The sequence below is a fragment of the Pongo abelii genome, chromosome 8 (assembly GCF_028885655.2).
Source record: "Pongo abelii isolate AG06213 chromosome 8, NHGRI_mPonAbe1-v2.0_pri, whole genome shotgun sequence".
Classification (NCBI taxonomy): domain Eukaryota; kingdom Metazoa; phylum Chordata; class Mammalia; order Primates; family Hominidae; genus Pongo; species Pongo abelii.
Window position 1 is genome coordinate 108,896,304 of NC_071993.2, and position 25,458 is coordinate 108,921,761.

The window sequence follows — 25,458 nt, forward strand, 5'->3', positions numbered from 1 at the left end:
AAGATACAAAAAAAAATTAGCTGGGTGCCGTGGCACGTGCCAGTAGTCCCAGCTACTCAGGAAGCTGAGGCAGGAGAATTGCTTTAACCCTGGAGGCACAGGTTGCAGTGAACCGAGATTGCACCACTGCACTCCAGCCTAGGCAACAGAGCAAGACTCCATCTCAAAAAAAAAAAAAAAAAAAAAAAAAGTCTTTCCTCTTCTAGCCAAGATGCAGTAATAAGACATAACTTACCCTCCTACCTTACACAACAGAAACCTGGACAAAACATATGAAACAATGGTTGTCAGACATTGGAAAACAAGCAGTATAGAATTGTGATCCCCTAAAAGGAGGAAAACAAGGTGAACCCTACAACTGCCCTGCAGAAAAGTTCCCACATTGCAGGGCTGGGAAGAGGAATCTAAACAGAAGCCAGAAGTCTTGCCAAGTTGTAGACACAGAGATCAGCATTTGGAGAGGCCAAGACATCTAGAGGATGTGGGGCAGAAAGCTGGCCAAGGAGGGAGTTTGACAGACAGCTCTGGAGATCCCTTACATCTCTTGCAGACACTGATCTATGCATATGGAAGAAGAAACTGCCCAAGGATGAGGGTAAAGAACCACTGGAAAGGAGAAGAAACTGAGGAGCTCATGGCACGCTCCACAAAGAAAATAACTTATGTTTCCACCAGCAAGAGTGGAAAGACCTAGTAACACATGGATTATCAGGCAGGTTCTGTAAATGGGTACTGCATTTGTAATGGGACAAATTAGCCTACATTCAAGGTTGCTCTTGATCTACCCTCAACCCTTAAAAGCAAACCCTGAAAAGATCCAACTGATTCCACATAACATAATCACATTCCAGAATAAAGTTCAATGTTACACAAAAGAAACATAACAAAATCCAGCATCCACATCATAAAAATCACAATTTCTAAATTCTAATAACAAAAATAACCAGGCATGCAAAGAAACAAAAACATATGAACCATAAGAAACAAAAAAATATATGAAGCATAAGCAGAGGGAAAATCAGTCAGTAGAAACAGACCTAGACGTGAAGAAAGACAATGGAAGGAGAAGACAAGGACCATAAAATAGCAATTAGAGGCTGGGCGCGGTGGCTCACGCCTGTAATCCCAGCACTTTGAGAGGCCAAGGTGGGTGGATCATGAGGTCAGGAGATCAAGACCATCCTGGCTAACACGGTGAAACCCCGTCTCTACTAAAAATACAAAAAATTAGCCAGGTGTGGTGGTGGGCACCTGTAGTCCCAGCTACTCGGGAGGCTGAGGCAGGAGAATGGCATGAACCTGGGAGGCAGACCTTGCAGTGAGCCGAGACCCCACCACTGCACTCAAGACTGGGCGACAGAGCAAGACTCCATCTCAAAAAAAAAAAAAAAAATCTATTAGAAATACGTTCAATATATTCAGGAAGACAGGAAAATTTGAAAATGATGAGGAAAGAAATGGAAATATTAAAAAAGAAACCCACGGCTAAGCACAGTGGCTAACGCCTATAATCTCAGCACTTTGGGAGGCTAAGGCAGAAGGATTGCTTGAGCCTATATATATAGAGAGAGAGAGAGAGAGACAGAGAGAGAGACAGAGTCCAAACTGAGAACAGAAGAGCAGTGTCAAAAAATATTTGAAGAAATTATAGCCAAAACATTTCCACATTTGATGAAAACTAGAAATGTACAGATTCAAAAAGTTCTAAGAACCCCAAGCAAAATAAACATAAAGAAAACCATGCCAAGGCATGTGATAATCATATTGTTGAAAACCAATGATAAAGAGAAAATATTAAAATCATTCAGAGGTCAGGCATGGTAGCTCATGCTTGTAATCCCAGTACTTTGGGAGGCCGAGGCGGGTGGATCACCTGAGGTCAGGAGTTCGAGACCAGCCTGGCCAACATGGCGAAACCCCATCTCTACTAAAAATACAAAAATTAGCCGAGCATGGTGGTGCACACCTGTAATCTCAGCTACTCGGGAGGCTGAGGCACAAGAATCGCTTGAACCCGGGAGACAGAGGTTGCAGTGAGCCCAGATGGCACTACTGCGCTCCAGTCTGGGGGACAGAATGAGACTCCATCTCAAAAAAAAAAAAGCATTCAGAGAAAAACAAAGATATTATGCACAGAGAAACAAAGATGAAAACAACGGACCTCTTACTAGCAACTATGTACGCCAGAAAATAATCAAATGAGATTTTTAAAGTAATGAATGAAAAATTTTATATTAAACAAAAATATCTTTTTAAAAAATGGTGTTCTACTTCCAGCATGGCAGAGTAAGCCCACTAAAGCCTCTATCTCCTGCTGATTACAGCTAAAAACTCTAGACAAAACATGAAAAGTAATTATCTGAGGGCTCTGAAAATTAAACAAAAGCAGACAGATTATAGAGGGAAGTCAAAACTTGAAGAAACACTCACAAGAGGGTCGCTTTCCAGGTTTTATTTTTCCTATTTTCCCTTACATCTTTGCCCCAAGGGTCAGCCAGTTCCGGAGCTGCATAGTGGAACTGTGTGGATGGCTAAAACTCAAAAGGAAGCCTCATCTTTCTGGAGAAAGAAATCGAGAGGCCAGGTGCAATGCCTCGTGCCTGCCATCCCAACACTTTGGGAGGCCAAAGAGGGTAGATCACTTGAGTCCAGGAGTTCAAGACCAGCCTGGGCAACATGCCGAAATCCCATCTCTACAAAAAATACAAAAATTAGGCTGGACACGGTGGCTCACACTTGTAATCCCAGCACTTTGGGAGGCTGAGGCAGGTGGATCACCTAAGGTCAGGAGTCCAAGACCAGCCTGACCAACATGGTGAAACCCCACCTCAACTAAAAATACAAAACTTAGCCAGGCGTGGTGGTGCGTGCCTGTAATCCCAGCTACTCCGGAGGCTGAGGCACAAGAATCACTTGAACACAGGAGGCAGAGGTTGCAGTGAGCTGAGAGCGTGCCTGGGTGACACTTCAGCCTAGGTGACAGAACGAGACTCTGTCTCAAAAAAGAAAAAAAAAATCCAGAAGATTATAACCAATCTCTGAGTGTATACAACATAACATTAAAAATGTCCAGGAGGAGGCCAGGCTCGGTGGCTCATGCCTGTAATCCCAGCATTTTGAGAGGCCAAGGTGGGCAGATCACCTGAGGTCAGGAATTCGAGACCAGCCTGGCCAACATGGCAAAACTCCATCTCTACTAAAATACAAAAAATTAGCCAGGCATGGTGGCAGGCACTTGTAATCTCAGATACTGGGGAGGATGAGGCAGGAGAATCACTTGAACCTAGGAGGCAGAGGTTGCAGTGAGCCACTGCACTCCAGCCTGGGCGACAGAGTAAGACTCTGTCTCAAAAAAAAAAAAAAATGTCCAGGAGGTAATCCAAAATTACTCATAAAGAACCAGAATATATAATAAAACAAAAAAAGTGACCAATTATCAAAAGAAAAGACAGAAAACAGATATCTGAGATGGCACGTATGTTAAAATTATCAAGGACTTTAAAGCAGTTATCATAACTATGCTCCATGAGGAAAAGGTAAACATACTTGAAATGAATGGAAAGACAGAAGTTCAGCAAAGAAACTGAAGCCATAAAAAGAACCAATTAAAATATTTAGAAGTAAAGCTGGGCACAGTGGCTAATGCCTTGTAACCCCAGCACTTTGGAAGGCTGAGGTAGGAGGATCACTTGAGCCCAGGAGTTTGAGGCTACAGTGAGCCACGAGTGCACCACTGCACTCCAGCCAGGGTGACACATATTTAGAAGTAAAATATGTACCATGTGAAATAAAGAATTCACTGGATGGGCTTAATAGCAGAATAGACTGACAAAGGAGTCAGTGAACATAAAGTATAATAGAAATAATTAAATACGAAGAATAGAGACAAATGGGGGAGGGGAGGGACAGGGCCTCAGAAACATATGGGACAATATCAAAAAGTCTAATCCTTGTGATACTATAGTCTCAGAAAAGGAGGAGACAGAAATTGGGGCAGAGTTTCTGCCCCCAGTGAAAAAAGAAGGGCTAAAGACTTCCCCAAATTTGGTGAGAGTTAAGAAGCTCAGCAAACCCCAAATAGGATGAACTCAAAGAAAAATTGTGCATAGATATATTATAATCACACTGCTGAAAGGCCAAAGATAAGGAAAAAAAAAACCTTTTAAGAAGCTACAGAAGGACAGGTGCGGTGGTGGCTCAGGCCTGTAATCCCAGCACTTTGAGAGGCTGAGGCGGGTGGATCACGAGGTCAGGAGTTCAAGACCAGCCTGGCCAAGATGGTGAAACCCCGTCTCTACTAAAAATACAAAAATTAGCCAGGCGTGGTGGTGGGCACTTGTAATCCCAGCTACTCGGGAGGCTGAGGCAGAGAATAGCTTGAACCCGGGAGGCGGAGCTTGCAGTGAGCTGAAATCACCCCACTGCACTCCAGCCTAGGCGACAGAGCGAGACTCCGTCTCAAAAATAAAAAAAAAGCTAGAGAAAAACAACATACTACAAGCAATGGAACAATTATTCAAATGACTACAGATTTATTTTCAGAAACCATGGAGGCCAGAAAAAGGAGAATAATAGCTTCAAAGTACTTCAAGATAAAAATTACCAACTAAAAATTCTATATCCAGCTGGGTGCAGTGGCTCACACCTGTAATCCCAGCTACTCAGGAGGTTGAGGGAGGAGGATCACTTGAGCCCAGGAGCTTAAGGCTGCAGTGAGCTATAATCACACCACTGCACTCCAGCTTGAGCAACAGAGCAAGACCCCATCTCTTAAAAACTAAAAAAAAAGACCAGGCACAGTGGCTCACACCTGTAATCCCAGCACTTTGGGAGGCCAAGGCAGGTGGATCACCTGAGGTTGGGAGTTCAAAACCAGCCTGACCAACATGGAGAAACCCCATCTCTACTAAAAATACAAAATTAGCCAGGCTTGGTGGCACATGCCTGTAATCCCAACTACTTGGGAGGCTGAGGCAGGAGAATCGCTTGAACTGGGGAAGCAGAGGTTGCAGTGAGCCGAGATCATGCCATTGCACTCCAGCCCGGGCAACAAGAGCGAAACTCAAAAATAAATAAATAAATAAATAGACCCTATATAGTAGCAAAGTTTCTACATTTTATTGAAGTGGTACAATCCTAACTTTAGACTGCAAAAGGTATATACAATGTAATCTTAGAGTAACTGCTAAAAAATACAAATATAGCCCAAAAGCCAACTAATAAATTAAAACGGAATGTTTAAAAGAGTGCGGGGAGGGGCAAACAAAATAAGTGGTAGAACTGAAAGAAACTATAATTGATTATCACATTGTAAATATGTATAGCTAATATGCCAAATAAGATACAGAGATTATCAGACTGGATAATAAACAAGACCCAACTGTAAGCTGTGTACAAGACAGACACTTTAAATATAAAAATATAGGGGGCAGGAGCCAAGATGGCCGAATAGGAACAGCTTCGGTCTACAGCTCCCAGCGTGAGCGACGCAGAAGACGGGTGATTTTTGCATTTCCATCTGAGGTACCGGGTTCATCTCACTAGGGAGTGCCAGACAGTGGGCGCAGGTCAGTGGGTGAGCACACCGTGCGCCAGCCGAAGCAGGGGCGAGGCATTGCCTCACTCAGGAAGCGCAAGGGGTCAGGGAGTTCCCTTTCCAGGGGTGACAGACGGCACCTGGAAAATCGGGCCACTCCCACCCGAATACTGTGCTTTTGCGACGGGCTTAGGAAACGGTGTACCAGGAGAGTATAGCCCGCACTTGGCTCAGAGGGTCCTACACCCACGGAGTCTCGCTGATGGCTAGCACAGCAGTCTGAGATCAAACAGCAAGGCGGCAGCGAGGCTGGGGGAGGGGCGCCCGCCATTGCCCAGGCTCGCTTAGGTAAACAAAGCAGCCGGGAAGCTTGAACTGGGTGGAGCCCCCCACAGCTCAAGGAGGCCTGCCTGCCTCTGTAGGCTCCACCTATGGGGGCAGAGCACAGACAAACAAAAAGACAGCAGTAACCTCTGCAGACTTAAATGTCCCTGTCTGACAGCTTTGAGGAGAGCAGTGGTTCTCCCAGCACGCAGCTGGAGATCTGAGAACGGGCAGACTGCCTCCTCAAGTGGGTCCCTGACCCCTGACCCCCAAGCAGCCTAACTGGGAGGCACCCCCCAGCAGGGGCAGACTGACACCTCACACGGCCGGCCGGGTACTCCAACAGACCTGCAGCTGAGGGTCCTGTCTGTTAGAAGGAAAACTAACAGAAAGGACATCCACACCAAAAACCCATCTGTACATCACCATCATCAAAGACCAAAGTAGATAAAACCACAAAGATGGGGAAAAAACAGAGCAGAAAAACTGGAAACTCTAAAAAGCAGAGTGCCTCTCCTCCTCCAAAGGAACGCAGTTCCTCACCAGCAACGGAACAAAGCTGGACGGAGAATGACTTTGACGAGCTGAGAGAAGAAGGCTTCAGACGATCAAATTACTCCAAGCTACGGGAGGATATTCAAACCAAAGGCAAAGAAGTTGAAAACTTTGAAAAAAATTTAGAACAATGTATAACTAGAATAACCAATACAGAGAAGTGCTTAAAGGAGCTGATGGAGCTGAAAACCAAGGCTCGAGAACTACGTGAAGAATGCAGAAGCCTCAGGAGCCGATGCAATCAAATGGAAGAAAGGGTATCAGCCCTGGAAGATGAAATGAATGAAATGAAGCGAGAAGGGAAGTTTAGAGAAAAAAGAATAAAAAGAAACGAGCAAAGCCTCCAAGAAATGTGGGACTATGTGAAAAGACCAAATCTACGTCTGACTGGTGTACCTGAAAGTGACGGGGAGAATGGAACCAAGTTGCAAAACACTCTGCAGGATATTATCCAGGAGAACTTCCCCAATCTAGCAAGGCAGGCCAACATTCAGATTCAGGAAATACAGAGAACGCCACAAAGATACTCCTCGAGAAGAGCAACTCCGAGACACATAATTGTCAGATTCACCAAAGTTGAAATGAAGGAAAAAATGTTAAGGGCAGCCAGAGAGAAAGGTCGGGTTACCCACAAAGGGAAGCCCATCAGACTAACAGTGGATCTCTCGGCAGAAACCCTACAAGCCAGAAGAGAGTGGGGGCCAATATTCAACATTCTTAAAGAAAAGAATTTTCAACCCAGAATTTCATATCCAGCCAAACTAAGCTTCATAAGTGAAGGAGAAATAAAATACTTTACAGACAAGCAAATACTGAGAGATTTTGTCACCACCAGGCCTGCCCTAAAAGAGCTCCTGAAGGAAGCGCTAAACATGGAAAGGCACAACCGGTACCAGCCACTGCAAAATCATGCCAAAATGTAAAGACCATCGAGACTAGGAAGAGACTGCATCAACTAACGAGCAAAATAACCAGCTAACATCATAATGACAGGATCAAATTCACACATAACAATATTAACTTTAAATGTAAATGGACTAAATGCTCCAATTAAAAGACACAGACTGGCAAACTGGATAAAGACTCAAGACCCATCAGTGTGCTGTATTCAGGAAACCCATCTCACGTGCAGAGACACACATAGGCTCAAAATAAAAGGATGGAGGAAGATCTACCAAGCAAACGGAAAACAAAAAAAGGCAGGGGTTGCAATCCTAGTCTCTGATAAAACAGACTTTAAACCAACAAAGATCAAAAGAGACAAAGAAGGCCATTACATAATGGTAAAGGGATCAATTCAACAAGAAGAGCTAACTATCCTAAATATATATGCACCCAATACAGGAGCACCCAGATTCATAAAGCAAGTCCTGAGTGACCTACAAAGAGACTTAGACTCCCACACATTAATAATGGGAGACTTTAACACCCCACTGTCAACATTAGACAGATCAACGAGACAGAAAGTCAACAAGGATACCCAGGAATTGAACTCAGCTCTGCACCAAGTGGACCAAATAGACATCTACAGAACTCTCCACCCCAAATCAACAGAATATACATTTTTTTCAGCACCACACCACACCTATTCCAAAATTGACCACATAGTTGGAAGTAAAGCTCTCCTCAGTAAATGTAAAAGAACAGAAATTATAACAAACTATCTCTCAGATCACAGTGCAATCAAGCTAGAACTCAGGATTAAGAATCTCACTCAAAACCACTCAACTACATGGAAACTGAACAACCTGCTCCTGAATGACTACTGGGTACATAACGAAATGAAGGCAGAAATAAAGATGTTCTTTGAAACCAACAAGAACCAAGACACAACATACCAGAATCTCTGGGATGCATTCAAAGCAGTGTGTAGAGGGAAATTTATAGCACTAAATGCCCATAAGAGAAAGCAGGAAAGATCCAAAACTGACACCCTAACATCACAATTAAAAGAACTAGAAAAGCAAGAGCAAACACATTCAAAAGCTAGCAGAAGGCAAGAAATAACTAAAATCAGAGCAGAACTGAAGGAAATAGAGACACAAAAAACCCTTCACAAAATTAATGAATCCAGGAGCTGGTTTTTTGAAAGGATCAACAAAATTGATAGACCGCTAGCAAGATTAATAAAGAAAAAAAGAGAGAGGAATCAAATAGATGCAATAAAAAATGATAAAGGGGATATCACCACCAATCCCACAGAAATACAAACTACCATCAGAGAATACTACAAACACCTCTACGCAAATAAACTAGAAAATCTAGAAGAAATGGATAAATTCCTCAACACATACACCCTCCCAAGACTAAACCAGGAAGAAGTTGAATCTCTGAATAGACCAATAACAGGAGCTGAAATTGTGGCAATAATCAATAGCTTACCAACCAAAAAAAGTCCAGGACCAGATGTGTTCACAGCCGAAATCTACCAGAGGTACAAGGAGGAACTGGTACCATTCCTTCTGAAACTATTCCAATCAATAGAAAAAGAGGGAATCCTCCCTAACTCATTTTATGAGGCCAGCATCATCCTGATACCAAAGCCGGGCAGAGACACAACCAAAAAAGAGAATTTTAGACCAATATCCTTGATGAACATTGATGCAAAAATCCTCAATAAAATACTGGCAAACAGAATCCAGCAGCACATCAAAAAGCTCATCCACCATGATCAAGTGGGCTTCATCCCTGGGATGCAAGGCTGGTTCAATATATGCAAATCAATAAATGTAATCCAGCATATAAACAGAACCAAAGACAAAAACCACATGATTATCTCAATAGATGCAGAAAAGGCCTTTGACAAAATTCAACAACCCTTCATGCTAAAAACTCTCAATAAATTAGGTATTGATGGGACGTATCTCAAAATAATAAGAGCTATCTATGACAAACCCACAGCCAATATCATACTGAATGGGCAAAAACTGGAAGCATTGCCTTTGAAAACTGGCACAAGACAGGGATGCCCTCTCTCACCACTTCTATTCAACATAGTGTTGGAAGTTCTGGCCAGGGCAATTAGGCAGGAGAAGGAAATAAAGGGTATTCAGTTAGGAAAAGAGGAAGTCAAATTGTCCCTGTTTGCAGATGACATGATTGTATATCTAGAAAACCCCATTGTCTCAGCCCAAAATCTCCTTAAGCTGATAAGCAACTTCAGCAAAGTCTCAGGATACAAAATCAATGTACAAAAATCACAAGCATTCTTATACACCAATAACAGACAAACAGAGAGCCAAATCATGAGTGAACTCCCATTCACAACTGCTTCAAAGAGAATAAAATACCTAGGAATCCAACTTACAAGGGATGTGAAGGACTTCTTCAAGGAGAACTACAAACCACTGCTCAAGGAAATAAAAGAGGATACAAACAAATGGAAGAACATTCCATGCTCATGGGTAGGAAGAATCAACATCATGAAAATGGCCATACTGCCCAAGGTAATTTACAGATTCAATGCCATCCCCATCAAGCTACCAATGACTTTCTTCACAGAATTGGAAAAAACTACTTTAAAGTTCATATGGAACCAAAAAAGAGCCCGCATTGCCAAGTCAATCCTAAGCCAAAAGAACAAAGCTGGAGGCATCACACTACCTGATTTCAAACTATACTACAAGGCTACAGTAACCAAAACAGCATGGTACTGGTACCAAAACAGAGATATAGACCAATGGAACAGAACAGAGCCATCAGAAATAATGCCACATATCTACAACTATCTGATCTTTGACAAACCTGAGAAAAACAAGAAATGGGGAAAGGATTCCCTATTTAATAAATGGTGCTGGGAAAACTGGCTAGCCATATGGAGAAAGCTGAAACTGGATCCCTTCCTTACACCTTATACAAAAATCAATTCAAGATGGATTAAAGACTTAAACATTAGACCTAAAACCATCAAAACCCTAGAAGAAAACCTAGGCATTACCATTCAGGACATAGGCATGGGCAAGGACTTCATGTCTAAAACACCAAAAGCAATGGCAACAAAAGCCAAAATTGACAAATGGGATCTAATTAAACTAAAGAGCTTCTGCACAGCAAAAGAAACTACCATCAGAGTGAACAGGGAACCTACAAAATGGGAGAAAATTTTCGCAACCTACTCATCTGACAAAGGGCTAATATCCAGAATCTACAATGAACTCCAACAAATTTACAAGAAAAAAACAAACAACCCCATCAAAAAGTGGGTGAAGGACATGAACAGACACTTCTCAAAAGAAGACATTTATGCAGCCAAAAAACACATGAAAAAATGCTCACCATCACTGGCCATCAGAGAAATGCAAATCAAAACCACAATGAGATACCATCTCACACCAGTTAGAATGGCAATCATTAAAAAGTCAGGAAACAACAGGTGCTGGAGAGGATGTGGAGAAATAGGAACACTTTTACACTGTTGGTGGGACTGTAAACTAGTGCAACCCTTGTGGAAGTCAGTGTGGTGATTCCTCAGGGATCTAGAACTAGAAATGCCATTTGACCCAGCCATCCCATTACTGGGTATATACCCAAAGGACTATAAATCATGCTGCTATAAAGACACATGCACATGTATGTTTATTGCGGCATTATTCACAATAGCAAAGACGTGGAACCAACCCAAATGTCCAACAATGATAGACTGGATTAAGAAAATGTGGCACATATACACCATGAAATACTATGCAGCCATAAAAAATGATGAGTTCATGTCCTTTGTAGGGACATGGATGAAATTGGAAATCATCATTCTCAGTAAACTATCACAAGAACAAAAAACCAAACACCGCATATTCTCACTCATAGGTGGGAATTGAACAATGGGAACACATGAACACAGGAAGGGGAACATCACACTTCGGGGACTGCTGTGGGGTGGGGGGAGGGGGGAGGGATAGCATTGGGAGATATACCTAATGCTGGATGATGAGTTGGTGGGTGCAGCACACCAGCATGGCACATGTATACATATGTAACTAACCTGCACATTGTGCACATGTACCATAAAACCTAAAGTATAATAATAAAAAAAAAAGTTAAAAAAAAATATATATATATATAGCTAACAGGAAAATATATAAGCCAGCCACAGTGGTATGTGCCTGTAGTCCCATCTACTCAGGAGGCTGAGGCAGAAGGATCAGTTAAGCCCAAGAGTTTGAGGATGTATTGCACTATGATCACATCTGTGAATAGCCACTGTACTCAAGCTATATAGCAAGAACTCACTTCTAAAAAGAAAAAAAGTTAAGGTATGCATGCAGATACTAATAATTTAAAAAGCCAAAGTGGCTACATTAAAGTCAGACAAAACAGAATTCAGAACAAGGAATACTACCAGGGTGAAGGAGGATATTATATAATGATAAAAGAGTCAATTTGCCAAGATACAATAATCCTAAATGTGTATCTATCTAACAGCAGAGCTACAAAACACATGAACCAAAAAGTAAAAAGAACCACAAGGGGAAAACAGACAAACCCACAATTACAGCCAAATGTTTCCACAATCTTCTCTGTCCCTTTATAATAAGTAGACGGAACAATTTGTGAAAACAGAGAACAATATCATAATACAACTCAACCAAACTGAAACTTACAGAACACTCTACCCACCAAGAACAAAATACAAGTGCATGTGGAATGGACCATTTACCAAGATAGACCATACTCTGGGCCATAAAACATGTCTCAATAAATTTCGAAGCATTGAAATAATACAAACAATATTCTTGGGCCAAAACAAAACTAAACTAGAAATTACTAACAGAAGAATATCTGGAAAATCCCCAAGTATTTGAAAATTAAGCAACACATTTCTAAAAAATTCAAAAGTCAAAGAAGAAATTCAAGGGAAATAAGAAAATACACTGAACTTGAAAGACAATAAAAACACAACAAAAAAATTTATGAGCTGCAACTAAAGCAGTACTTAGAGGGAAATTTATAGTGCAAAATATTTATATTAGAAAAAAAGAAAAGCCTCATATCAATGAACTATGCTTGCACCCTAAAAAACTAGCAAAAAAAGAGCAAATTAAACTCAAAGCAAGCAATAAGAAGAAAATAAAGAGCATAAATCAATAAAACAGAAAAATGACAGAGAAAAAAATCAATAAAACCAAAAGCTGGTTCTCTGAGGAGGCGAAATCAATAAACTTGACAAACATCTATCCAAACTGATGAAGAAAAAAAAAAAGAGAGAAAATACAAATTACCAATACAGGGAATGAAAGAGGGAAGCTGAGTACAGACCCTACAGACATTAAAAGTGAATATTACAAACAACTGTATGCCCCATAAAAGTGACAACAAAATAAAACAAATTTCTTCAAAGACACAAACTTCCAAAGGTCACTGCTAAATAGATAACTTAAATAGTCCTGTACCTATTAAATAAACTGAACTTATGGTTTAAAATCTTCCACGAAAGTAAACTTCAGATGCAGTGGCTTCACTGGCAAATTTTACCAAACATTTAAGAAATAAACCACTCTTAAACAAATTCTTCTAGAAAATAGAAGATGAGCAATGAGAGAACACTTCCCAATTCATATTATGAGGCCAAAATTAACTAACACTGAAACCAGAAAAAGAAATTTTAAGAAAGTAAAACTACAGACCAATATATCTCATGAATACTAGCAAATCAAATACAACAATATGTAAAAATGATGTTCTAATCATGTGGGGTTGGTCAACATTTAAAAATCAATCACTATACTAACAGACAATAGTAGGAAAACCATGTAATCATGTCAATAAATGCTAGAGAATGTTTAACAAAATTCAACATTCATTAATGACAACAATTCTCAGGAAATAAAAGGGAATTTCCTCAACCAGATAGAGGGCATCTATGAACAACCTACAGCTAACATCACACTTAATGGAGGATAACCTTAATCCTTTCACCTTAAGATTGGACACAAGGCAAGTATGTCCATCTTTACCCTCCAATTTAACATAGTAGTGGAGGCTGTAACCTGTACAACAAGGCAAGAAAAAGACTTTAAAGGCACACAACATTCACATACAACATGAATGTCTATGTAGAAAATCCCAAAAAGGTTACAAAAACTAATAAACCTAATAAGTGAGATGACAGGATACAAGATCAAAAATAGCAAGATAACAGGACACAAGATTAAAAATCAGCATTGTTTCTTGCTTGTGTAAAATGGTACACCCACACTGGAAAAATGAGGACAGTCAAACAGTGTGGCAGTTCCTCAAAAGGTTATAAACACAAAGTTATCATATGACCCAGCAATTCTGCTCCTAGGTATATACTCAACAGAATGAAAACATGCCCACACAAAAATTTGTACATGAATGCTCATAGCAGGATAATTCATAATAGCAAAAAGCAGAAGCAACCTAAATGTCTAACAATTGATGAATGGATAAATAAAATGTGGTATATCCATACAATGTAATATTGTTCCACAGTAAAAAGGGAACAAAGTACTGTTACTTCATGGAAACAACATGGATAAGCCTTGAAAAGATCCAAAATAAAAGAAGCCAGTCACAAGAGACCACATATTGCATGATTTCATTTATATAAAATGTCCAGAATAGGCAAATTTACAGACACAGAGAATAGATTAGTGATTGCCTAGAGCTCAGGAGATGGCAGTAAATGGGGAGTCACCACTCACGGGTAGGTTTCCTGTTGGGGTGATGAAAATGCTCCAAAGTTCATTGTGGTGATGGTGGTACAACTCTCTGACTACACTGAAACTCACCAAATTGTATGCTTTAATGGGCAGATTATATGGTAGGTGAATTATATCTCATAAAGCTGTCATATTAAAAAAATTTTAAAAAGTAGTGTTTCTGCATATTGGCAATAAACAATTAAAAATTAAAATTTTCAAAAATACTAATAGCACCAAATGCCATGAAATACATTAAGATAAATCTAATAGAATATATGCAAGATTTTCATGTTGTAAACAACAAAACATTGGTGAGAAAAATCAGACTTCAATAAATAGATATATTTTGTCAGAGATTGTAAGGTACATTATCAAGATATCAGTTTTCCCCAAAATGATCTAGGTTTGCCATAATCCCAATCAAAACTCCAGTAAGCTTTTGATTAAAACATATACTGGCTGGGTGCAGTGGCTCATGCCTGTAATCCCAGAACTTTAGGAGGCCAAGGCAGGAGGATCGCTTGAGCCCAAGAGTTCGAGACCTGCCTGGGCAACATAGGGCAACTTCATCTATACAAAAAAACAAAAATAAATTATCCAGGCATGGTGATGCACACCTGTAACCCCAGCTACTCAGGAGGCCAAGGTGGGAGGACTGCTTGAGCCCTGGAGTTCAAAGCTGCAATGAGCTGTGATTGACACTGCACTCCAGCCTGGGTGACAGAGCAAGACACTGTCTCAAAAAAAAGAAGAAAGCCAGGCACAGTGGCTCACACCTGTAATCCCGGCACTTTGGGAGGCTGAGGAGGGCAAATCACTTGAGATTGGGAGTTCAAGACCAGACTGGCCAACATGTGAAACCCCATCTCTACTAAAAACAAAAAAAATTAGCCAGGTGTGGAGGCGTGGGTCTGTAATCCCATTTACCTGGGAGGCTAAGGCAGGAGAATCCCTGGAACCCAGCAGGTGGAGGTTGCAGTGAGCCAAGATTGTGCCACTGCACTCCAGTGTGGGCCACAGAATAAGACTCCGTCTCAAAAAAAAAAAAAAAAAAAAGGAAGAAGAAGAAAGGAAGGAAGGAAGGAAGGAAGGAAGGGGGGGAGCGGAGGATGAGGAGGAGGAAGAAGAGGAATAAGAACAACAACAAGAAGAAGAACAAAAACAACAAGAACAACAAGAAGAAGAACAACAACAAGAACAACAAGCAACAGCAGCAGCAGCAGCAGCAACAGCAACCAAATTCTTACAGAAAAGTTTTAATAATTTATATAGATACTCTTTTCTGCAGGAAGTGGAGCTTAACCTCCCTGTCCCCCAACTTTCAAGTTGGCTGCATTTAGTGATTTGCTTTCAAAGAATAAGACATGATAAAAATAAAAATAAAACAAAATAAAGAACAGACTATGAAAAAGTAGAAAAAATTACAACTCTGTGGTAGAGAAACATGGCAAACACTACCTTAACCAAGTGATCAAGGTTAGTATCATCAGTGATAAGTCAGGGTACTTGGACTGTGTGACATTTTTCCCTATAATCCACAATCCAAGTCAAACCATGAGTAAAACACAAGACAAACCCAAATTGAGGAACATTCTTGAAAACTATCAGGGTCATAAAAAACAAGGAAACACAAACAGTCACAGACCAGAGAAGACTAAGGAGTCACGATGACTAAATGTAATGTGGTAACATAGATGAGATCCTGGAATACAAAAGAGACATTAGTGGAAAAATTGGTAAAATCTAAATAAACTTTAGAGTTTAGGTTTGTTGTTACTGTGGTAAAAAAAAAAAAAAAAAAAAAAAAAAGAAAAAGAAAAAAGAAAAGAAAGACATCTCATAAAATTTACCCTCTTAACCATTTTTTTAAAAAAGACTCATCAATGGCAGTAGTAAGAAGCGGGAAAAGAGGAGAAGTTCAATCTTTAAGTGACTGTGAATAACTGAGATACTCTACTTTTGGAGGGGCCCCTCTTAACCATTTTTAAGCATACAATTTAGGTGTTAAGTATATTTACATTGCTGTAAAACAGATCTCCAGAACTTTTTCATCTTGTAGAACTGAAACTCTACACACATTAAGCAACTCTCTTTGTCTCCTCCCAAAGCTCCTGGTAATCATCATCTTACTTTCCATATCTGTGAATTTAACTACTTTGGATACCTCATATAAGTACTACCCCTTTGTTACTGCTTTATTTCACTTAGCACAATATCCTCAAGGTTCATACACACTGAAGCATGTAACAGGACTTCTTTCCTTTTGAAGGCTGCATAATATCCCACTGGGATATTATGTATATACCACATTTTGTTTATCTATTCATCTGTCAATGGACACTTGAGTTGCTTCCACCTTTTGGCACTTGTGAATGGTGCTATTATGAACATTGGTGTGCACTGGTTTTTGTTTTCTCTTGAGATAGAGTACCACTCTGTCACACAGGCTGGAGTGCAGTGGTACAATCTCAGCTCACTGCAACCTCAGCCTCCTGGGCTCCAGTGATCCTCCCACCTTAGCCTCCCAAGTTGCTAGGACCATAAGCATGCACTGCCACGCCTAAATAAATTTTTGTATTTTTGGTAAAGACAGAGTTTTGCCATGTTGGCTGGTCTCGAACTCCTGAGCTCAAGTGATCTGCCTACCTTGGCCACCCAAAGTGCTGGGACTACAGGTGTGTGCCACCATGCCTGGCTAATTTTTGTATTTTTAGTAGAGACAGGGTTTCACCATGTTAGCCAGGCTAGTCTTGATCCTCCTGCCTGGGACTCTGAAAGTGCTGGGATTACAAGCGTGAGCCACCGTGCCCAGCCTTTTTTTTTTTTTTTTTTAATGAGCAAAAGATTTGAGCAAATACTTCACCAAAGAAGATATATGGATGGCAAATAAGGACAGGAAAAGATGCTCAACATCATTACTCATGCAAAGGTAAAAACACAGTGAGGTAGCACTATATATCTATAAGCAAACAACAACAACAACAAAAAAGTGGAGAATATCAAGTGCTGGATATGATATGGAATGACGACAACTTTCATGCATTGCTGGAGAGAATGTAAAATAGAACATGCATTTTGGAAAACGGTTTGGTGGTTTCTTATATAGTTAAAACATACTTACCACAACACCCCAAAATCCCATTGCTAGGTACATAACCAAGTGAAATAAAAACCTGGGTTCATGCTGGGCACAGTGGCTCACACCTGTAATCTCAACACTTTGAGAGGCCGAGATGGGCAGATTGCTTGAGCCCAGGAGTTCAAGACCAGCCTGGGCAACATGGCGAAACCCTGTCTCTACTAAAAATACAAAAATGACCCAGGCGTGGTGGCATGTACCTGTAGTCCCAGCTACTTTGGAGGCTAAAGTGGGAGGATTGCTTGAGCTCAGGAGGTAAAAGCTCCAGTGAGCCATAATTGTGCCACTGCCCTCCACCATGTGTGAAAGAGCAAGACCCTGTCTCAAGAAAGAACAAAAACAAAAACAAAAAAACCTTGTATTCACTAATGTACAAGAATGTTAACAGGAGCTTTATTTATCATCGCTAAAAACTGGAAACCTTCCAAATTCCTTCACCTGATAAATGGATAAACTAAGATGGCAATTCATACAATGGAATATTACTCTGTAATAAAAAGGAAGGAACTACTGATCGATGCAATGACAAGGATGAATTTCAAATGAAATACTATATGAAAGAAGCCAGACTCAAAAGGTTATATGATTCCATCTATAAGATGTTCTGCAAAAGGCAAAACCAAGAGAACAGAAAACAGATCAGTGGTTGCTAGGGGTTTTGGGTAGACAAAGGAGTTGACCTCATATGAACACAAGGGAAATTTTTTGGATAGTGAAACTCTCCTATATCTTGATTTTTGTGATAATTACACTACTATATGCATTTGTCAAAACTCAAAACTGCACATTCAAAAGAGTGTTTTTTGCCATATATGTAAATTATGTCTCAAAAAGGTTAATAAAAAACAAGTTTTTTTCACCATAAGTTTATACTTTATATAAAACAGAGCACTGAAACATGCTATCTCCTATTGTTTGCTGTGTTTCACTTTCCTATTTGTGCCCTCCTGGTTAACATTTTTACTCCCTTGGCAGATTTGGACATTCACAGGTATCTTCTCTTATCTTGTTGCTGTAGCTACAAGGGTTTATCTCATTTGACTAGTTACATATGGCCCAGTTGAGCAGGTATGTCAGACTTTTATAAAATATCTCCCCCACTCCAACTCTTCCCTTTCCTCATTGAAAAGCATCTTTATTCATCTACCAATGAGTGCTAAAACCTCTGGGGCTGCTCTTTACCCTTGGAAAATTCTACATTCTACATTCTCAGGAAGTTGGTGAAGCCAGGCAGATGCAAACCACAATGGGGTAACCTGAGCACATCTAGCCAACGTGAAGTCTATTAAAGAGTTCTTATGTAAGGCTGCCAAGCTCCTAAAAAAAAGAGATGGGTCTTGATGTGACAACTGAAACTTGCTGGTGCATGGGCAACTGACTTGATGCTAAAGCTATTACAATGAGAGAGAAGAGATATTTTAAAAACCTGGGTCCTTGTAGACATTGTTGAGCAACTGATCATACCATTCTAGAATTGTCATATAATTTTCCTACTCTTTAAGATAGTTTTAAGTCCGAGTTTTCTGATACTTGCCATTGAAAACATCCTACTAATACAAGGCCCTACTTGCACTGCCTAAGACATTATAGCAAAGGTTCTCTTATAAAGTTCTCTTAGAAGTTTTCTTTCACTTCTCTAAAAAATAAAGTATACTAGAAAAAAAAATATTTTCCTCCCAGGCAATCCTTCTTTTCCACTGCTGCTTCTATTCTTTCTCCTGGTACTTGTTCCAAATCCTCTCCAGTTTCCTCATGATACAGGAGTCCCAAGGAGAGGTTGGGATTTTCACAATTAATCTCATCACAAAGGATGAAGCAAACCAATCTACAGTGACAGAGGCAAATCAGTGGTTGCCCAGGGATGAGGCACAGTGGGTGAAGGTGGTGAAGGAGACATGAGAGGATTCTAAAGAGATACAAGGAAACTTTTAGGAGACATGAGAGGATTCTAAAGAGATACAAGGAAACTTTTAGGAGGTGACGGATATGGTTATTATCCTGATCATTGTGATGGTTTCACATACGTACACATATGTCAAGACTTATTAAAATTTGTATAATTAAAATGTGTGCAGTTTATATATCAATTATACTTCAATAAAGCTAATAAATTTGGGTTTTAAAAATAAGATAGTTTTACTGAGTGGCTGTTTCTGTGCAATCTACAGAGATTTTTCCTTAACCTTTATACTACAGGTAGAATTAACTAGGCCCTTATCCCAAACTTATAGGGACATATGACTTCTTTCAGAAATAGGTTATACTTGCTGTAGCTGTAGAGTACATTTTCAGTGAGCCAATCACCAAAAGATTTGCAAAAAAAGATTTTTATCTAATGCCCACTTCCACTTGTAAGTTATGCTAAAAATACATAGGTACACTAAGATTCCTTAAAATCCTGGACATCCTCAAATTACACAATGTTCTGGGATCCAAGTTCTTTTATTTGCTGCTGTCAATTCCCACCCACTCTTTCACCTCCTTCTCCCTGGCATTCAATGAATCTACAAGCCTCCCTATTCTCTCTCTCTCTCTCTCACAAACATCAACAAAGGGCTGCTAACCAGCTTTACACTGAGATGAAATCTGAATTCCTAAAGGCAAAAAGGCCCACATGTACCTTCCTATTGCCTGAGAAGAGGAGGCTACTATATTTCTGTGCCACACAGGGCATCAAACAACTAGAGGAGAATCTTTCGTAGTCTCTTCCTCTTATATGCCAAAAGCTAGACAAATGGTGGAGAGAGGAGTAAAAAGAAAAGGCAGCTTACCCATGGAGTAGAGGTTGTCGAAGCTCTGGTGCATGCGGATAATCTCATAGTAAAGTTCATCATAGCTGCTGGGGGTTGGCAGAAATGTGTCGCCATACGTGATAAACATATTAAATAGGTTCACAATCTAAAAAAGAAGGAAAGGCCCATGTATAGGCATCAGGCTATGAAGACTAGAAATTATCAGTGGTATGCTGTAGCCAGCTCTTACTGTCTTGCAAGAGTTGACTGTAAAATTTTCAGGAATTTTATAAGCCAGTTGTTAAACACAGCCATTATTAAAAATTTCACTCATATAAACTTATAATTAAATAAATTATATTAAAATGAAAGTAATAAATATTAAAAACTTATCACTTCCTAATTATTTTCTACCTTTTACTATAACCTATGCTCTGGAGATTTATAACTATTGTATCTGTGTGGTGGAAACGTCATATAATGGTGTGCTACTGCACATTGCTTCCCAACTCTGCATGACTCTGATGTCACATTGATAGCTTGAAATTGGCCATGGTGGGTGTAGCTCTACAATGAAAATCAGCAAATGCTATGAATCAAGACTTTTTTTCCCTCTAATGTTGAACATTTAAGAACACATTGTATAATATCCTAAGAAGATAGTCAAAATGCACAATGGCCTCCTTCTATCCCAAATAACCAGCCGGATAAGCAAGCATCTGTAATGTCCCTCAGAAACCAAGTGCAGCCATGATGGAACCTTCAGAGGGTTTGCCATTTACCAACATAGAGACCGCAGTAGTATACAGTAGTCTCTCAGTTGGGACCAAGGCTCACTATTCATACACAGAGATCTAACCTATACCCACCCCTGCCAGACAATATATTTTCATGAAGGAAAGAGAGTCATGCAGAGTTTGCCAAAGACATAGGTGAGAGTGGGGAACACCAGTCCAGATTCGGATCCAAAAAATATATACAGGTCTGGTTCCCTCTATGGCTTAGTCCCCAGACCACCAGCTCCTGTTTCAAACCAGTGCATTTCTGCCTTAGCATATGGCTTCAGAAAAAGAAGTATTTGTTTTGATACTCACCATAAGGGCTAATGTAAAAATGTTGTGTTTGGCCAAAAGTACAGTCTCATTTGACATAAGGAACTTCAGCAAATTTATCAAGGCTTTAAAAAAAAAAAAAAAGACATCAACAAGCTATTCAAACCATGATTAATAAAGTTAAATAAAAACAGACTAGCTCTAAAAAAAATCCAGAGGGTTAGAGTGAGTAAGTCTCAGCCATCAAGGTCTTTTAAAAAGCAGGTAAGGCAGGTATATTTGAGGAAAGCACTCACCTTCCCAAGCACGTGTCTGCTTATCTGCTCATGGAAGGTTTTTAAATATCTACTTCTTTTTGCCACTTCTTAAACAGCAATTAAGCTCAGAAATTTGACTATAAAACTGACATCTTGCGGTTTCAAATTTACTCCCACATGGTGATTTCCCCATCAAATTTGCTCAATTTACAGGTGAAAATGAGGGTCCCCCTTCCACCCTCAGCTGCTAGCTTCTATTGTCATCAAGTTTTAGACATGTATCTGTTTCAGACATCATTGCTAAGAGGAAAATGTATCCATTCTAACTGGTCACCAGATATGGCAGCTATACTGTAGAACCTACAGCTGGGCTGCAGCTCTAGATGAGGAGAGCTCATAAAGAGAAAAAAAGCCCTTAACTGCTCTAACTATTCAAACAAACTGAAGCTTGCGCTAACCTCTCGTGACAGTGACAATATTTATTGAAATCTCTTTCTGCTTGGCAATTCTTAGTGAGGAGAGAGATTCCTAAAACCCAAGCAACCTCAATAAAGAGACTGACTGCCAACTCCCTAGGTTAACAGTGCAGCTTCAGACATTTTCACAAATAAATATTAAGCATAAAAGAAGTTATCAGTTACCTTATACTCATGCCCCTAGCACATTTTGTCCACGAAATGAGTCCTGCTTCTCTGCCCATCTCAGATAATGCTCTTGTACCTACCTTCCCTACTTGATGGAATACTATAAAGGGGTTCAGCAGCTGCAGGCAATCTGTGGTCCTTCTGTCTTCTCCCCCACAAACCCCCATCTTCCACAGACCCAAGAAAAGGCTTGACCTCTCTTTTTCTAGGAAGATATCTGCTTCTTTGCCAGCAAAGAAGTTCATTCTCCCATGCTGTCAGAGTTTTGTGTGAAGTTTACTACTCTTAAAGAAGAGATGTGAGCTTTGATTTGGAAGAGCAGGGAATGATGAGTAGGAGTGAGACTCTCCAGACTGTTGCTGCCTGCCACACAACACCCCTCACTCTCAATCCTTTAAAAGCACAGGTACAGTAAAGAAACAGCAGGCAAGGAAAGTACAAGAGGCTGGCTTCACCCACATTCTGTTTCTAAAGCCTGAATCTTCCCCTCAAATAGCAAAAAAAGCCTTGCCAGGCATGAAGGACATAGGCATCTTCATTTATAAACTCTTTACCCCTGGCCCCAACTTGAGTTCTCTGGGGTTTCATAATGAAAAGGCAAATGATAGGCAGCTGGCCCTTTTAATGGTGTCTGTTAAGTGATCAAGTGATCTGTTGGACTGGGGGGACAAAAAGGCTCCAAGGGAGCCCATTCAGGATCACACAGCCTGCTTAGCTCCTACCAGGAGCACAGGAATAAGGGGGCTAGCTAAAATTCACATAAAAATGACTAACCCAAACTTCCCTCCTTAAAGAAGATCACCTTGCTGAGTGAGCTACGTGGGGGCTGCCCACCCCACCACCTAATCCCCAGAGTTTAGACAAGCCCTGTTAATGATATACTACCTGACAATCGGACTCTATAAACTCATAGAGGCAAGAGAAAGGGATGGGCAGCACGCATGGCGCTCTGCAAAACGTAATGGCTAGAGACAAAGCAGCTTTTGCACACATCCCATCAACAAGGGCTTTTGTCCCCAGGACACACAGCACAGAGATGCAGCCTCAGCAGTGGCTATGTGGTAATTAAAGGGCAGGAAACCTGGAGGAAAGGATGTGGGAGCAATGATTTATTGCTCCTCTGCTGGACTACAGCTAGTCTTGATCTCTGGGATTCAGAGTCCAGGATGACAAAGTGATAAATATTAGAGGAGGAAGAGAGCAATTCTGGCACAGGCAACCTGTGTCCCAACTGCCACAGGCATTAGCAGAGCCAGAGTATTGAAAGGGAGAGTCCAGTACCGCAATACTCTGAGAGTCAGTGCCAGAGCGGCTTGCATTCTGCCCCTGAAAATGCAGGTCAGATATTCCGCTCCCCCAAGAACAAAGGTCTTCTCACTTGGAAGTAAGAATTCTCTACAGGGGCTGGGCGCGGTGGCTCATGCCTGTAATCCTAGCACTTTGGGAGGCCAAGGCAGGCAGACTGCCTGAGTTCAGGAGTTCGAGAACAGCCTGGGCAACACGGTGAAACCCTGTCTCTACTAAAATACAAAAAATTAGCTGGGCGTGGCGGCGTGCGCCTGTAGGCCCAGCTACTCGAGAGGTTGAGGCAGAAGAACTGCTTGAACCCGGGAGGTGGAAGTTGCAGTGAGTCGAGATCGCACCACTGCACTCCACCCTGGGCGACAGAGCAAGACTCCTTCTCCAAAAAAAAAAAAAAAAAAAAAAGAATTATCTACAGGGAATTTAACAGGCAACTAAAATGAAGCCTCTGACATCACAGATGGTAATTCTTCTTCAAGAGAGAATGTCCCAAATATCCCGTGAAATAGTGCTTTTCTCCATCATCATCTCCCTGACTTTGCACTCACTATATCAACTGTTCAGTGTCCTATACACCACTACACAGATTCTAGCCTCTGACCTGATATGATGGGAGTTTTAAGTCTGTGAGGCTTTGACACAGCTGATTATAGATTTTTAGAGCTAGAAAATACCTTAGGTCATTTAATCCAATTTCCTCATTTTTGTATAAGAAAACTCCATGCCCCATTCCACCCTCACCCCAAACTAGCTGGTGACTAAGCTGGGACTAGGACCTTGTCACCTGTTTAGTGTTCTTTCTACCATGCCATTAAGAAGATAACCAAGCCAGGTACGGTGGCTCATGCCTGTAATCCCAGCACTTTGGGAGGCTGAGGCGGGCAGATCATGAGGTCAGGAGTTCGAGACCAGCCCAGCCAAGATGGTGAAACCCCATCTCTACTAAAAAATACAAAAATCAGCCGGGCACGGTGGCAGGCACCTGTAATCCCAGCTACTCGTGAGGCTGAGGCAGGAGAATCGCTTGAACCCAGAAGGCAGAGTTTGCAGTGAGCCGAGATCGCACCACAGCACTCTAGCCTGGGCGACAGAGCAAAACACCATCTCAAAAAAAAAAAAAAAAGAAGATTAAACAAATAAAGGTGCGAGATCAAGTTAAATGTTAAAGTGGGGTTACAGCTTACTATAAATGGTGTGCTTAGACCTGCTGACTATACTGTTATCAACACTTCTCTAGACTCTGGTTTATAACTTTCTCCACCTGTCGGCTGCTCTACGTCATTTTCATGTATTTGGTCCCCGTTTTCCCTTGGTCCTCAGCTACCTGTTAAAGTACAAGTATTTAATACCTCATTATTGCCTTCCTGTCACTCACTGGCAACACAAAAAGACTCACAGAAGCTTTGCTCAGCACGAGCCACCTCAGCAGGCCTCTCTGCCAGCTCCTTGGCCTGCTCTCTGCTGTCTTATATACATCTCAGCTCTCACCTCCACCTCTCTATCACTTGTGGCTGCTTGCTCTCTTTTTTTTTTTAAGCACATAACTATCAACTAAAACTGTTCCTAATTCTCTCAGTCAGTGTTGCCTTCTTCAAAATTAGGTACTGCCAATGGAAGATGATTGGATATGGACAGTAAAGGGAGCCAAGTTCCCCTTTCTTTAGGCAAAATCAGAACCAAAACAAAAAAATATGGGTATAAACAATTAATAACCAGGTTTATTTATAAACTATTATAGACCGAGCTTTGCACAGGGTTTATGCCAAAAAAGACAGGTTTAGGCCAAAGAAGAAAATGCCCTGTCAGGAGTAGTTTCAAGGACAGCAGAGAACTGGCACTCAGGATCTCAGTGCCAACACAGAGCTCATGCTAACAGGCTCCTGACTCACCCCCTCTACATACACACACATTTTTAGAAAACTGCCCTTGATCCACTTGTCCACTTGATGCCATCGGGGCACATGACCAGCCAAATTGTTCCAAGGACACTCACAGAAGTAGCAGTACATACAGGGAAGAGTTAAGATAACTAAAAAATAAGGGGATGATTGCATAAACATAGTACGTTAATCAGTCATACATCTGTAAGACTTTGCAATCAAGTACAGTAAATGTTGCAGTCATGAAGATATGAGGGACAGGATGTACCATTTAATTTAATCCTTTGCCTTATCATGTTTCTCATTGTTAAATAATAGTTTCTAAAATGAAGTGGGGGAAAAGGGCTAACACAGGATTCTTCACCAAAGGCCTGAC

At 40.8% G+C, this 25,458-nt stretch overlaps 1 protein-coding gene across 1 annotated transcript in view; it reads right to left on the reverse strand.

Annotated features, from left to right (window-relative positions):
* Nucleotides 1–25,458, reverse strand: part of ARMH3 (armadillo like helical domain containing 3) — a gene marked incomplete at its 5' end in the record, with an annotated part of 185,268 nt that overhangs the window by 96,247 nt on the left and 63,563 nt on the right. Inside the window, 2 exon segments of the mRNA NM_001159813.1 lie at nucleotides 19,987–20,113; nucleotides 21,042–21,124. Of these exon segments, the coding sequence (NP_001153285.1) occupies nucleotides 19,987–20,113; nucleotides 21,042–21,124 (210 nt within the window).